The sequence below is a fragment of the Sinohyriopsis cumingii genome, unplaced genomic scaffold, assembly GCF_028554795.1.
Source record: "Sinohyriopsis cumingii isolate HCF-2022 unplaced genomic scaffold, ASM2855479v2 utg000131l, whole genome shotgun sequence".
In the NCBI taxonomy this organism is placed as follows: Eukaryota; Metazoa; Mollusca; class Bivalvia; order Unionida; family Unionidae; genus Sinohyriopsis; species Sinohyriopsis cumingii.
The window spans coordinates 650,936-667,235 of NW_028315872.1; the positions used below are offsets into that span (position 1 = coordinate 650,936).

The following is a 16,300-nucleotide window of genomic DNA, read 5'->3' on the forward strand; positions in this document are numbered from 1 at the left end:
GAAAGGTGTGGGCTTCAGTATCGACACTTCCTATTTCGTCAATAGTGAAGCTAGGAAGGTGTGGGCTTCAGTATCGACACTTCCTATTACGTCAATAGTGTAGCTACAACGGTGTGGGCTTCAGTATCAGCACTTCCTATTTCGTCAATAGTGTAGCTACAAAGGTGTGGGCTTCAGTATCAACACTTTCTATTACATCAATAATGTAGCTAGAAAGGTGTGGGCTTCAGCATAAACACTTCCTATTACATCAATAGTGTAGCAAGAAAGGTGTGGGCTTCAGTATCAACACTTCCTATTACGTCAATAGTGTAGTTAGAAAGGTGTGGGCTTCAGTATCGACACTTCCTATTTCGTCAATAGTGAAGCTAGAAAGGTGTGGGCTTCAGTATCGACACTTCCTATTACGTCAATAGTGAAGCTAGAAAGGTGTGGGTTTTAGTATCAACACTTCCTATTACGTCAATAGTGGAGCTAGAAAGGTGTGGGCTTGAATATCAACACTTCCTATTACATCAATAGTGTAGCTACAAAGGTGTGGGCTTCAATATCAACACCCTTATTACGTCAATAGTGTAGCTAGAAAGGTGTGGGCTTCAGTATAAGCACTTCCTATTACGTCAATAGTGTAGCTAGAAAGGTGTGGGCTTTTGTATCAAAACTTTTTATTATGTCAATAATGTAGCTAGAAAGGTGTGGGCTTCAGTATAAGCACTTCCTATTACGTCAATAGTGTAGCTAGAAAAGTGTAGGCTTCAGTATCAACACTTTCTATTACGTCGTTAGTGTAGCTAGAAAGGTGTGGGCTTCAGTATCAGCACTTCCTATTATGTCAATAATGTAGCTAGAAAGGTGTAGGCTTCCGTATCAACACTTCCTATTACGTTAATAGTGTAGCTAGAAAGGTATAGTCTTGAGTATCAACACTTTCTATTACGTCAATAGTGTAGCTAGAAAGGTGTGGGCTTCAGTATCAACACTACCTATTACGTCAATAGTGTAGCTACAAAGGTGTGGGCTTCAGTATCAACACTTTCTATTACGTTGTTAGTGTAGCTAGAAAGGTGTGGGCTTCAGTATCAACACTTCATATTACGTCAATAGTGTAGCTAGAAAGGTATAGTCTTGAGGATCAATACTTCCTATTACGTCAATAGTGTAGCTAGAAAGGTGTGGGCTTAAGTATCAACACTTCCTATTACGTCAATAGTGTAGCTAGAAAGGTGTGGGCTTCAGTATCAACACTTTCTATTACATCAATAATGTAGCTAGAAAGGTGTGGGCTTCAGTATAAACACTTCCTATTACACCAATAGTGTAGCAAGAAAGGTGTGGGCTTCAGTATCAACTCTTCCTATTACGTCAATAGTGTAGCTAGAAAGGTGTAGGCTTCAGTATCGACACTTCCTATTACGTCAATAGTGTAGCTGGAAAGGTACAGTCTTGAGTATCAACACTTCATATTACGTCAATAGTGTAGCTAGAAAGGTGTAGGCTTCAGTATCAACACTTCCTATTACGTCAATAGTGTAGCTAGAAAGGTGTAGGCTTCAGTATCAACACTTCCTATTACGTCAATATTGTAGCTAGAAAGGTGTAGGCTTCAGTATCGACACTTTCTATTACGTCAATAGTGTAGCTAGAAAGGTGTGGGCTTCAGTATCGACACTTCCTATTACGTCAATAGTGTAGCTAGAAAGGTGTAGGCTTCAGTATCGACACTTCCTATTACGTCAATAGTGTAGCTAGAAAGGTATAGTCTTGAGTATCAACACTTCATATTACGTCAATAGTGTAGCTAGAAAGGTGTGGGCTTCAGTATCAACACTTCCTATTACGTCAATAGTGTAGCTAGAAAGGTGTGGGCTTCAGTATCAGCACTTCCTATTATATCAATAGTGTAGCTGGAAAGGTATAGTCTTGAGTATCAACACTTCATACTTTTATCAGTAGGCTCTCTGATGTCAGCACGATGTCTCACAGTGTCATCTCTAGTGTAAGCTAAATCATCCCACTTTAATTGTTTTTTGAATGCAACTTATACAAAAATTAATAAAAACATCGCAAATTCATGAACTTTAAGGCACTGGCCAGTTAAATATGACGGGATGTGATTTTTTTTAGGTGAAATATCTTCGTTTCGTTTATCTTGAGATAAATAATATTTTTTCCTATTAATCTCATGGCTATATTATGGTGTGGTTTTGTCCTAATAATATCATGGATATATTATGGTGTATATCTTCCCCTTAATAATTTCCTGGATATAATGTGGTTTTATTTTGTTCTAATAATATGATGTATATAACATGGTGTTATCTTGTCCTAATAATATCAAGGATATCATATGATGTCATTTAGTCCGAATAATATCATGGATATAATATGGTGTTATTTTCTCCTAATAATTTTCTGGATATAATATGGTGTTATCATGTCCTAATAATATAATGGATATAATATTGTGTTATTTTGTCCTAATAATCTCATGGATATAATATGGTTTTATTTTGTCCTCATAATATCATGTATATAATATGGTGTTATTTTGTCCTAATAATATCATGGATATAATATGGTGTTTTTTTATTAATAATATCATGGATTTGATATGGTGTTATTATGTCCTAATAATATAATGGATATAATATTGTGTTATTTTGTAATAATAATATCATGGATATAATATGGTGTTATTTTGTCCTAATAATACCAAGGATATAATATGGTGTTATTTTGTCCCAATAATATTATGGATATAATATGGTGTTATTTTGTCCTAATAATATCATGGATTTGATATGGTGTTATTATGTACTAATAATATAATGGATATAATATGGTGTTATTTTGTAATATTAATATCATGGATATAATATGGTGTTATTTTGTCCTAATAATACCAAGGATATAATATGGTGTTATTTTGTGCTAATAATATCATGGATATAATATGTTGTTATTTTGTACTAATGATATCATAGATATAATATGGTGTTATTTGCTATAAATCAGAGCAAGACCTTCCATTTATTGACAGACGGAATTTGACAAAAAATAATGTCGGGCTTCTGCTCCAAATTATTGGTCTCTAATTATAATTGCACAGTATACTGTTGTACGTATCCAGCTCTACTACTTACACCCATCAATCATACACCAAAATAAAGGAATTAAACGTTATTTTAACAAAACCTAAGACATGCAAGGTCTATATATATATATATATATATATATATATATATATATATATATATATATATATATATATATATCCAGTGAGGACAAACCTGGGAAGTTCTTTTCTCTAAAAATCTAGAACTATGTAAACTACGAAACTGTAGTGCGCCACCTAGAACAAGACCTAATATTGTAATGGTATCGGGTTACATTTAATACTTCCGGTTCACTACCCACGAATGTTAGTTCTAGTCTATTTTTAGAACATTTTTACCTCTCTCATTTAGGTGGTGATAGAAGAGTTAGATCTATGCATTTCTGGTAGGGATTTAAAGGTAATTGTTTATTCTTGAGAATATGAGCTCAGGGTGTGGTTGTCCGTGTGTATTTCGGCGACAGTACGCAGTGAGTAAAATAACACCATATTATATCCATGATATTATTAGGACAAAATAACACCATATTATATCCATATCATTGGGACAAAATAGCACCATATTGTATCCATAATATCAATAGGACAAAATAACACCATATTATATCCATATCATTGGGACAAAATAGCACCATATTATATCCATGATATCATTGGGACAAAATAGCACCATATTGTACCCATAATATCAATAGGACAAAATAACACCATATTATATCCATTATATCATTAGGACAAAATAGCACCATATTGTATCCATGATATCATTGGGACAAAATAACACCATATTATATCCATGATACCACTGGGACAAAATAGCACCATATTATATCCATGATATCATTGGAACAAAATAGCACCATATTATATCCATGATATCATTGGGACAAAATAGCACCATATTATATCCATGATATCATTGGGACAAAATAGCACCATATTACATCCATGATATCACTGGGACAAAATAACACCATATTATATCCATGATATCATTGGGACAAAATAACACCATAATATCACATAGCCGCAATGGCTATCGGCCGGTTCATATATGAATAGCCACATAGTACACTGAACAAAGCAAGTTCGGTCAGTTACTGTTATATATGTCTTTGTGTATATTCAATTGTAAATAATATGTGTTGCTGTTTTAAATTCGCCCTTTTAGTCTATACAAATTGTTGTACATCTTTTCTGTAGGTATATTTTTATTATGTTCTTGACCCGATGTGTTATTATTTTACTAAACTTGCTTCACAATCTACTAATCTATTTTTGGAATTTGAAGAAAAAATGTTTTTGATTTTCTTCATTATTATTATTATCTACTCCCGAATAACAATGTGAAGAAACATGTCGTGCACATGTTTAGACGTGTATTTATTATGATGAGCACTCAATCTTAGGCTTCGTGCATTTATACATACCATATTTGTGTGACGGTTATATTGACTATATCAGCCTACAATAGGCGTACACATATTTCCAACGAAAAGACTTGCATTCCGGCCAGTTGAAATATCGAATTATCACAAACTGACTGGCAGTGTGTTGTAGATAGGCGGAGTTATGAAAATTTACTTGACAGAAATTCGGGAAAAATGTGCTTTGGTTGAGAAACACACGGCAATTCCAATCCATCCTTTTTAATGAATGTATTTAAAGTATCGGTAAGAAAATATTCACTGACATATTCCATTAAATAACTCAAACTTTAAGTAACAAAAGATTAAGAAACAAAAGATTATGAAAATTTTCACGGACATTCCATAAAGTATGTCAGACCTTAGCTAGCAGAACAGTATGAAAACATTCACTGAAATATTCCATTAAGTATGTTAGACCTTAAGTAACAAAAGAGACGGAGTTAGACGTAATTTTGTGCTGGCAATGACACCGCACAAATTATATTATAATGTTTAGATTACTTTGTTATTTCATAATTATCAGTAGCTAATTATGAGAGGTTTTCCCCGGGTTATGTATTGCTAGAAAACACGACCTTTCCAATCCATACTTGTACAGACCAACAAGTAGATCGCCTTTTTTTCTGACATTACAGGTAGCGTTCAGAAAAAAAAGCGGAGATCTACTTGTTGATCGAATACTTTTAATGAATGAGCAAAAAGTATCAGCATGGAGAGTATGATATATTGACGTGTTATTAAAAAGCAAATGGTTTTAAATATAACTTATAGAACACTTACGGTTTTCCAGTGTCACTCCCTCAACTTCAATCAAACTGCAGCCATTTTCGTTCTGTCCTCCAGTGGCCATTTTTTCGTTTTAACAGGTTGTCGTTGAGATTTATTGGCTCCAAGTAAAGTAAGCCGTCAATCCAACACAATGCTGACACAAGGGTTCGACTGAAAAAGAACAAATTTATGTCATGTACATACCTAATATTTTATTTATACATTGTTGTAGACAGATCAACTTCCTTGTAAAACACTGTTTAAAACGTCTCAAGTACAGTCTGTTTTGTAAAGAGCTTGTAAAAGAAAATCAGTCCTATTTTAGTGCAGCTGAAAATAGAAGCAACGTCTTCTTTTGTTTTACACTCAAAATATACAAAAGTATTCAATGTAAACTCAGTTACCAATGTGACATTAAAAGCACAACTATCAGCGCATGTATTAACCTTGAAACGAGTAAACATACGACTATACACATTCAGTACAACGTTATTCCAATTTCATGCATTGACTCAGTCAGAGTTCACGCACTTGTCAGCACGGATACTATGAATATATACTTATACGGTGACTATATAAAATACACGTAGTTTTATAATAGTAATGAATATACTGATACTTACAGAATATCTATAAATCCCGTAAAATGCCCGTGTCCCAATTTAACTAGTGTATTCTGAACAATGACAGTACTTGATTCACGTCGCCAAGCAAGATATTGTTGCGATGTACAAAGCCAACCAATCATTGCAGAGAAATCTCTGGCACATGACAAGAAGCTTTGTTATTAATAGCCGACCTAGTATGGCAAGTGCTTAGCGTGTACAGACAAATAACTGAAATAATTGATCTAGACAATTTAAATGACTTTAGTTACGATATGAATATCTGGTTCATCAGGTTTAACTGGGTACACACCATGGCTGATAGTATGAATGTGAAAATAAATAAGATTAAATGATGACAACATTCAAGTATCTAACTTTGAATATAAAACCCTAAATTATATCTATATATCCGTCTGTCTATCTGTCTATCTATCTACCTATCCATCTGTCTATCATTCTATCTATCTATCTGTCTGTCTTTCTGTCTGTCTGTCTATCTGCCTGTCTGACTATCTTGATGGCTATTACTCTGCTTATTTATCTGTCTAGCCTTGTACCGCTAATGCGATTCTTCCTCCCCTTCCTACTAATTCTACCACCACTACTACTACTACTAAATGACCTGCCGCACAATGCCGGTAGCCTCTCGTGGGTCGGTGGTTCTTTCCGGGGTTTTCCCGGGTTCTTCCTCCACCATTAATACTGGCCGCCATATATAGCCTATCGTATGCTGAAAAATGGCGGTAAACCCAAAAACAACAACAACCTGCTGCACAATAACTAATACTACTTTTGCTGCTGCCTCTGCTACACCAACAACAACTCCTATTATGACATTTACTAACTTGGCTGCAACAACATCAATTACCTGAGAAGGAATGGCTCCGGTCATTTGGCGACCGCTACAGTCTCATCTCTTAAAGAGAAACTGGGCAACATGGACACACCCTACCGGTTATAGCGGTCGTACAAAGTACATCCCGATGGATCGAATAAAGAAATACTGACACACTCTACCGGGTAAATAATCGTACGAACTACATGCCGATGGATCGAATAAAGCAATACGGAATCCCTTACCGGGTAGGTTGTCGTAGGAATTAAAAAAAACAGTTGAATCGAATAAAGAAATATGGACTTTCACTACCGTGAAAGTGGTCGTATGCAGTACAACCTGATGGATCGAACAAAGCAAGGAATTAAATTTAGAAGGAATGAAGCTCCAATGTTAAGATCTAAATTGTCCACTCTGTGTCAAGTTCAAATTTGTCCACTCTCTGCTAAACTCTCACAGTATTAATAATCCCAATCTTGATGACGTTATCTATTGATAAAATTCATTCGGACTCGTAATCCAAGGCTCGCTAATTTGATACCTGTCCAGGCCAACCCGGGTGGAATACCTCAGTGTGTTCGTGGGAAGGGAACTTAAGTCCTGTGGCACCATTAGGCCAGTAATGTGTTAAAAGTGTTGTACGCACCGTACCAGCAATAATAATATCCATCATCAACAGCGTTAATAATGGACCAATAATGTTATTTCTGTATCCGTAAGATGTTTAAAAAAAATCAAAATGAAAAATTATAAGACGAGGACTACCTGGCATACTATGAGGATCATTAAAATGTCTCGACCATTCATACTGAAGTGTAGGTAAATACAACAATGTAGTTTGCTAGGATTATGCATGTAGATAAATATCTATGCTCTGAATATTTAGTGACAGAGTGCATTCCTTGACTGGTGATAAGGAACGTTCTCTTTCGTTCTCTTTTTCAATATACCAGATAATTTTAGTGCCAGAGTACATTTATTGACTGGCTATAAGGTACGCTTTTTTCACTCTGCAATACCTCTGAATTTTAGTGACAAAGGGAATCCCTTGACTGGCTATAAGGTACGCATAGTGACAGACAGAGTGCATTCTTTGACTGTATATAAGGTATGCACAATGACATACCGTGTATTCATTGACTGGCTATAAGGTACGCATAGTGACTGACAGAGTGCATTCTTTGACTGTCTGTAAAGTACGCACAAAGACAGATCATGTATTCATTGACTGGCTATAAGGTACGCATAGTGACAGAGTGTTTTCTTTGACTGCCTATAAATTAGGCTATCTTTCAATTTATTTCTGAATTAAACGAGACAGAGTGCATTCCTTGACCGTCTATAAGGTACACTCTCTTTCACTCTACCTCATACTTTTTAGTGACAGACATAGTGCATTCTTTGACTGTCTATAAGGTACGCACAATGACAGACAGAGCATTCAGTGAATGGCTGTAAGGTACGGATAGTGACAGACAGAGTGCATTCCTTGGCTGGCTATGTAAAAAGTAGAGAAAATCTAAATTCTAAAATTTCTGTTATTTCCCACTAAATAGAACAAATTGAAAGAACCATCCTGTAAAAAATGTATGAGCTCTATTTTAGACATTACATATTAAAGCTGTAAACTAAAAATATCTCTTAAATTTGATGCGTACCTTACTATTGCTGCCATCCCACCCCAACCCCCCAAAATGTAGAATATTTTCTTCAAAACGTAAATTTCATTGATAATGTAAAATCTAGATTTTAGTTTGTTTTGTGTTTGTCAAATACAGTACATTTATATATGGGTAGTCCTATTTTTGGCAGTGCAGTGTGTCGCAATACAAGTTTCTAACATTGGATCAACCATCCCACCCACCCCCCGCAAACAAAAAGACACACAGACCCCATGTTATAGTTAAAAAATAACTTGAGCATGAGCCGTTATATTATGCAGTCAGTTGTCTTCAATCATGTAATAAAACACAGATTTATGAAATAAGTTATTTATTATAGACGATTTTATTTATTTATTAATTAAAATGTAACAATTTGTTCCTCCTTTTCTTCGCCAGCTGCTTTCTGACTGCCGATAGAACGTTTTGTTGGCACCCTGTAGTCAGTGGCGTAACTATCTAACCACGGGCCCCACAGCAAGCATTTTGTACCCACCCCGCTTACTGTCACTTTTTTTGCTGGCTGGGCCGGGCTCCCAAGACGGCTGTACCCCACAGCACGCCTGTACCTGCTACCACGATAGTTAGGCTACTGCCCCTAATCCAATCGCAGCATATTTACTGGTTAGACGTCACCTCAATTTCTTACAATCGGGCAATATAATTAGTAGTACTTTTCTTTATGTTTTGTTTCCCTGTCCTTCCATGTGCTTGTGTTTTTCTTATCTATCTATCTATCTATCTATCTATCTATCTATCTATCTATCGATGAGTACATATTATAATATAAAAATGTTTTTATTTATAATTTGATTGAATTTGCTACAATGCTGCCGATTGTTTTGTTCGATCTTAATTGTTTTTTAGTTTCTTTAATACCTAAAGAAAAGACTTAAGTTTATATTTCTCACCTCCAGGTAGGTTTACCTGTGATATTTCTCTGCCTCCAGGTATGTTTACCTGTGGTCTAGTTTTCTTACCTGGTGGTTCCTAATTGTTTGTGTTTTCTTTATTTTGTGTTTGTTTTTGTTTATGCGTGTGTGTGGATGCTCTCTCTCACTCTCTCTCTCTCTCTCTCTCTCTCTCTCAGTTGTGTTGTTTGGTTTCGTTAGATTGATCATCATTATCTACATTAGTTTTAAGGGAGTTTGACAACTAAAGTAAGGGAACGATACGATAGTTAAGTCAAGATTACCAGTTTGAAAGTTGCTGATTTTTAAGGCTAAATTGCTAATGTTTGTTGTAATCGTTCTTCTTATTATTTGTGTATGTTTTTTATGCTTCTTTTGGATGAATTACTGGATGTAAATTGGCTGAGTCCGATTTGGAGACTCCTTTAATTAGGTACTTCCCATGTTGGTGGGTGTGGTATACCTCCTTTTTGCTCATTCTTGAATTTTACAATACTGTTAATAAAACAATACGTGTTTTTACTCTTCTTTCGTCTGTCGTTTTGTGAACGGTAATACTGTCCTTTTTGGACATACTCCAAATATAAAGCCAAACTCACTGCTAGCAGAATTGTGCAATAATTTCAGATCCAGCATATTTTTATTTTATTTTTTTTTTGGGGGGGGAGGGGGGAGAGGAGGGGGCTTAGGAGATGAGTGCCAGCTGATATTTTAGACAATACAGCCTTCCATAATTTTAGACTAAAAGTTTGACACATACCAAAATTGTACTGCGTTTATTTGACAATAAATATAGCACCGCTTGTTTGAAATTGATGAATGAGAAAATGACAACAGACATGTATCGAACTAAGGATTTACCCTTGTTCCCAGAAACTAAAAATAATAGCAACCTAATGTTGATTTCCCTTGTCCTATGATACAACAATAAAGGTGTCCTTTTATTTCTTTGTATACTCCATACTAATGCTACTAATGATCTTTTGTTTGTGGTCTTAATACTACTACTACTACTACTACTACTTATAATAATAATAACAATAATAAATGATTTTAATAATAATACTAATAATAACAATATTAACAATATTAACATTCAATGGTTTATATAATAAAAATAATAATAATAATAAGAAGAAGAAGAAGAAGGATTATACTTATAATAACAACAAAACTCAATGGTCTAAATAATAATAAATATAATAATAATTAAATGATCTTAATAATAATAATAATAATAATAGTAATAATAATAATAATTCAATTGTCTACATCTAATTAATAATAATAATAATAATAATAATAATTCAGTTGTCTACATCTATAATAATAACAACAACAATAATAATAATCCAATGGTCTACATCTATAATAATAATAATAATAATAATAATTCAATGGTCTACATCTAAATAATAATAATAATAATAATGATAATAATAATTCAATGGTCTACATCTAATCAATAATAATAATAATAATAATAATAATTAAATGGTCTACATCTAATCAATAATAATAATAATAATAATAATAATAATTCAATGGTCTACATCTAATTAATAATAATAATAATAATAATAATAATAATGTGATATGTGTGATGTGATGTGATTTTTATTTTTAACGTAGCTTTAACAATTTTTCAGTCATATCGCTACGATGTCTGCAATGTGGCAGTTTATAGTGATGTCTAGCACTGGGGCATCATGCCGCAGACATGTAGCATGATGTCCCACCCAGTCACATTATCCTGACACCAGGCCGACCAGTCCTAACAGTAACCTCTTAATGCTGAACGCCAAGCGAGGCAGCTGTTAGTACCATTTTTTAAGTCTCTGGTATGACTCGGCCGGGGATCGAACCCACGACCTTCCGCATCCGAGGCGGACGCTCTAACCACTAGGTCACCGGAGCGGTAATAATAACAATAATTCAATGGTCTACATCTAAATAATAATAATAATTATTCAATGGTCTACATCTAAATAATAATAATAATAATGCAATGGTCTACATCTAATTATTAATAATAATAATGATAATAGTAATAATTCAATGGTCTACATCTAAATAATAACAACAACAATAATAATAATTCAATGGTCTACATCTAAATAATAATAATAATTATTCAATGGTCTACATCTAATTAATAATAATAATAATAATAATAATAATAATTCAATGGTCTACATCTAAATAATAACAACAACAATAATAATAATTCAATGGTCTACATCTAAATAATAATAATAATAATTAAATGGTCTACATCTAAATAATAATAATAATAATTAAATGGTCTACATCTAATTAATAATAACAATAATAATAATAGTAATAATAATAAGAACAATAATTTGGTCTACATCTAAATAATAATAATAATAATAATAATAATAATAATTCAATGGTCTACATCTAATTAATAATAATTCTACTAATAATAATATTTCAATGATAATAATAATAATAACATTATTATTATTATTATTATTATTATTATTATTTGTTGAGTAAGGCCCCTTGTCAAGGCTGGATATTAAATAGATTAGGTACTGGACGCTATATCGTTGTGTGTTATTTGAAACGAAAAATAACCCATAAAACTGGACTTAACTTTCTCTATGCGTTTCTCTCTCTCTCTCTCTCTCTCTCTCTCTCTCTCTCTCTCTCTCTCTCATACACTTTAATTTGGTGGTTTTAACCAACGGAGAAATAAAAATTAACCTCGGTACATCACATTTTAACAATACACTGTACCTAGATTTAAAAAAGATACCCAACGGTCAGAAGTATAAAGACATTGGGGGTAAAAGGTCAGTAAGTGCATTTTATCAATCTACGACAGCAAGTCAAGAAATCCAATTGTAATTCTGTATCAAATTTGATGAATGAAACTTCATTGTACACTAGCGGAATTGTAACATATTTCAAATCTGGGCCATACCAAAAGTGTTTGTGTCATAATATTGTAACATCTCTTTAGTAATGGAGTTTTACTGAAGCCAGCTCGTAATCTATTTTTTTTTTTTTTTTGAAAGAAAATTCTAAAGACATATATAGTAAGGGATACAGGGAAAGTATATGGGGGAAGTAAAAGGCGATGACGTCATTGGGCTAAGTCACATGGCGCTACGAGAAGTGGACAGGCCCAAGAAAGAGTCTTTTAAAACACCCCATGTAGAACATAAACAGACAAAACAGAGACAAATACATGCTGGATAATACTTAGTTTAAAATCCTACTAACTTCTTCTATATCTTAAAAACCATACAGCTCCCGCACTGTATGTAAACTAAATAAAGGAGGCTTAACTCGACCTGGAGAAACACATAGAGAATAAAGAAGTGTAGACCTTGGATCGAGCGCAACCTACCTATCAACATCTTTAAATACTCTTACGAGGAACGACACATATTATCACTCGAATAATACAATAGGAATTTTTTTTAACAAAATCTAAATAGTACACCGTTACATCGTCAAAATTCGAAAACCATAAAACAAATTAAAATATATAATATAACATATCATTACGGATCTTAAATCCCAATTAGGAAGTAATACAACTGGGAAAGATATTTGATCTATACTTGCTGTCTCAAACATACAGAAAATATAGCATACACACAATATAACACCGCTACATTAAGCAAACATTGAGACCTAGGCGACCTATAGCAAAGGTCAAAAAAATTTCAAGGGAAAGAACTTCAAGCAAGGTGAGGGAAACCAGGCTCGGACGAACAACCCTTTAGATAACACTAAGGAAACATAAATCCCCATCAAAAATTTTAAAAACTAAATTTTTGATATAAAATTTTGTTTTGAATAAAACATACAACACATTTGGAGGGGAAACACACAAACATAAAATATTTTTTTTTATTTTCTTTGGAATGGGTGGCACCTTTCTGGTGCCCCCCCCCCCCCCCCCAAGTAAGCTATACTCAATCCAAGGCAGGCAGCCCAATGTGAGAAAATGCAGCAGACAAGGCGAATTGTAAAACATGAAGAGAGTTTTATTGTGATGTGATGTGATGTGTGATTTTGATTTTTAACGTAGCTTTAACAATTTTTCAGTCATATCGCTACGATGTCTGCAGTGTAGCAGTTTATAGTGATGTCTAGCACTGGGGCATCATGCCGCAGACATGTAGCATGATGTCCCACCCAGTCACATTATCCTGACACCAGGCCGACCGGTCCTAACACTAACCTCTTTATGCTGAACGCCAAGCGAGGCAGCTGTTAGTACCATTTTTTTAAGTCTCTGGTATGACTCGGCCGGGGATCGAACCCACGACCTCCCGCATCCGAGGCGGACGCTTTAGCCACTAGGCCACCGGGGCGGTGAGAGTTTTTTTGATTGTGCATATAAGGAGGGAGCAAAAGAGCTGGACATGTCACATGTACCGAGAGAGAAAATACCGGGATCATCAGCCGTGAGGATTGCAATCAAACTACTAAATCCGGACTACGTAAATAGATTGTACTCAATCAACCCTATTGGATACAAAGGATACATCATTAGACCCAAAGGGAAAACACCGATACTACCTTATGGAGAGATATATGTAGGGAAAGAAAAAGTCAGAGTTAAGGAATCAGCACCTATTTTAAGGAGAGTAAAAAACAAGCAGAACTACATTTGACTGACATTCCCCTGGAAATTCCATTACAGGAAGTGGTGAAACGTTTCTAAGAGAAATTCAGCATAAAAGTAATAACATCGAGACTGGCAACGATCCCTCTATAATGGGGTACGAATATTAGAAATTGAAAAAAGCAAGCTGAAAGAAACAAAGAGAGCTTTCTTCATTTATGGATTCCTAGCAAAAACATGGTATAAAGGATGTATCTCTGACCGCAAATGCAACAGATGTGAGAAGACAGGACATAAACTCTTTAAATGCCCAACAAATCAGCAGACAGAAACATAAATTAGAGAATCACAAAAAGGAACCAACAACAACAACAAAAACAACAACAACAACAGAACCAACAAGGGATGGTAACTGAGAACAGGCAACTTCAGCAGCAAGAAAAACCAACTCCAAAACATAGGCAGAAAAATCAATAGCAACAATAAGGACAAAAGCAACAACAAGAACAACAACATTACCAAAATCACCAGAAAGAACTAGTATAGAGACAAACAAAAGAAATGCATCAAAACGAGCGAATAAACAAGACTCAACAGATATAACAAATACAACTAACAATAACAGGGAAAACAGAACCAACACTCCTAGTACAACAAACAACGATCCCAGAACCAGCACAACTAGTAAATCCACTAACCAAATCCAAAACAAAAACAATAGAAGAACAAACAGTAAAAGAAAACAAAGAAGAAACAATTAACACTGGAGAAAGGATGATACAAGAGAGCACTGCTAGAAGCGAGCAAAATACCGGAAAATATTTACAAAAATCAGTAACAATAACAAAACAGAATCTCGAGAATCAAACAGAGAAAGAAGAAGAGAAGAAAGAAGACGTGAAAAAGAAGAAGCGAGAATGGCAGAAGAATACCGGTTAGACACTGATGAATGCTTCGAATGAGAAAGAAACAATTTTAAAACAAGAAAAAAAAAAGAATAAAAAATGGAAAAAAATTATAATGAATGAAAATATAATTAAAAAAAATTATCAAAAAAAAAATTTTCAAAAAATTAAAAATAATAACAATTTATTGAAAAATTAATAATACTATCCCAAGCCTGCATAATAAAACAATACATACATCAGAATAACACATACGATATAACAACCATTAACATGTAGGGCAGGAGGGCTTCCCTAACTGGTCTGCAAAGATCAAACAGGTGAGACCACCCTCCAAATAAAACAAAAAGTAAGCTATACTCGTGTATGGAAGAATTCTAAACTATTTTAGAGCGCAGAACAACTCATACTTTCCAGATTGATATGTTTTCTCTTGAAAAACGGACTGGAATATGAACATCGTCGGCAATGGCACGTACAAGATATGTTTTTAGAAACTTAACAAGAGAATCAGCTTAACTATAGGACTAACAACTCAACATTGGAGTATGTAGCACGGAAAACTATAGCTTAAAACAGAACACGGAAATTACAAAACCGCAACGAAATCTAAGAAGGTGAACTTGGCAAGTGAAGCACGAGAAAAAAATGGCGGCATCGAGGAAACAACTGAAGAACCTAGCAAAATTATTCTTAATCCGGAGATTTTAAACTAGCGAGGGAAACTTCATTGAATGTGCTTACAAAGATAGAACACAAGAGCTAGACATGTCCCATATATCAAGAGATAGAATACCTGGAACAGCAGCGGTGATGGTTGCAATGAAAGTACAGAACCCAGATTATACTAAAAACTTGTACTCAGTTAACCCTAATGGATATAAAGGATATATAATCAGACCTAGAGGGAACAAACCAATTCTACCTTCTGGAGAGTTAGAAATAGGGAAAGAGAATGCTACAGTAAGGAAACCAACACCCATATTAAGGAAAGTAAAGAAACAAACTGGAGAATTATACGTGTCAGACATCCCTCTAGAAATCCCACTGAAAGCTGTAGCAGAACTATTTGAGAAAAAAATCAACATCAAAGTAATTTCTTCCAGATTGGCGACTATCCCCCAAACAAAAATCTACAGTGGGATGCAGATACTAGAAATTGAGAAAAACAAATTGAAAGACGTAAAGAGAGCATTCTTTACAATGGGCTTTTTAGTCAAATCTTGGTATGAAGGGTGTATCTATTTCACACACACACACACACACGCGCACTGATACACACACACGCGCACATACACACACACGCATACACATCAACAAACATTCCTCATTAAGTTAATTTGCCTGTCTTGGGACGGAAATTAAAAAAATAAAATTAAAAGGTTGAAACAAGTTTGGAATGCTACTGCGAGTTTCGAACTCGCGAACTCTTGTTTAGCAGCATTACGTACAGAT

The 16,300-nt window shown here is 34.3% G+C and overlaps 1 protein-coding gene across 4 annotated transcripts in view; it reads right to left on the bottom strand.

The window, feature by feature from the left end:
- Positions 1-16,300, bottom strand: part of LOC149774807 (uncharacterized) — a 208,457-nt gene that overhangs the window by 168,509 nt on the left and 23,648 nt on the right. For 2 of the 4 annotated variants that reach the window (XM_089944718.1, XM_089944719.1), the window contains exon 2: positions 5,326-5,484. In XM_089944718.1, coding sequence (XP_089800844.1) covers positions 5,326-5,395 — 70 coding nt within the window. In that variant the 5' untranslated portion in view covers positions 5,396-5,484. Of the gene's footprint in view, positions 1-5,325; positions 5,485-5,936; positions 6,070-6,789; positions 6,833-16,300 lie in introns of those variants that run through there. The other 2 variants (XM_089944720.1, XM_089944717.1) reach the window with 2 other exon arrangements.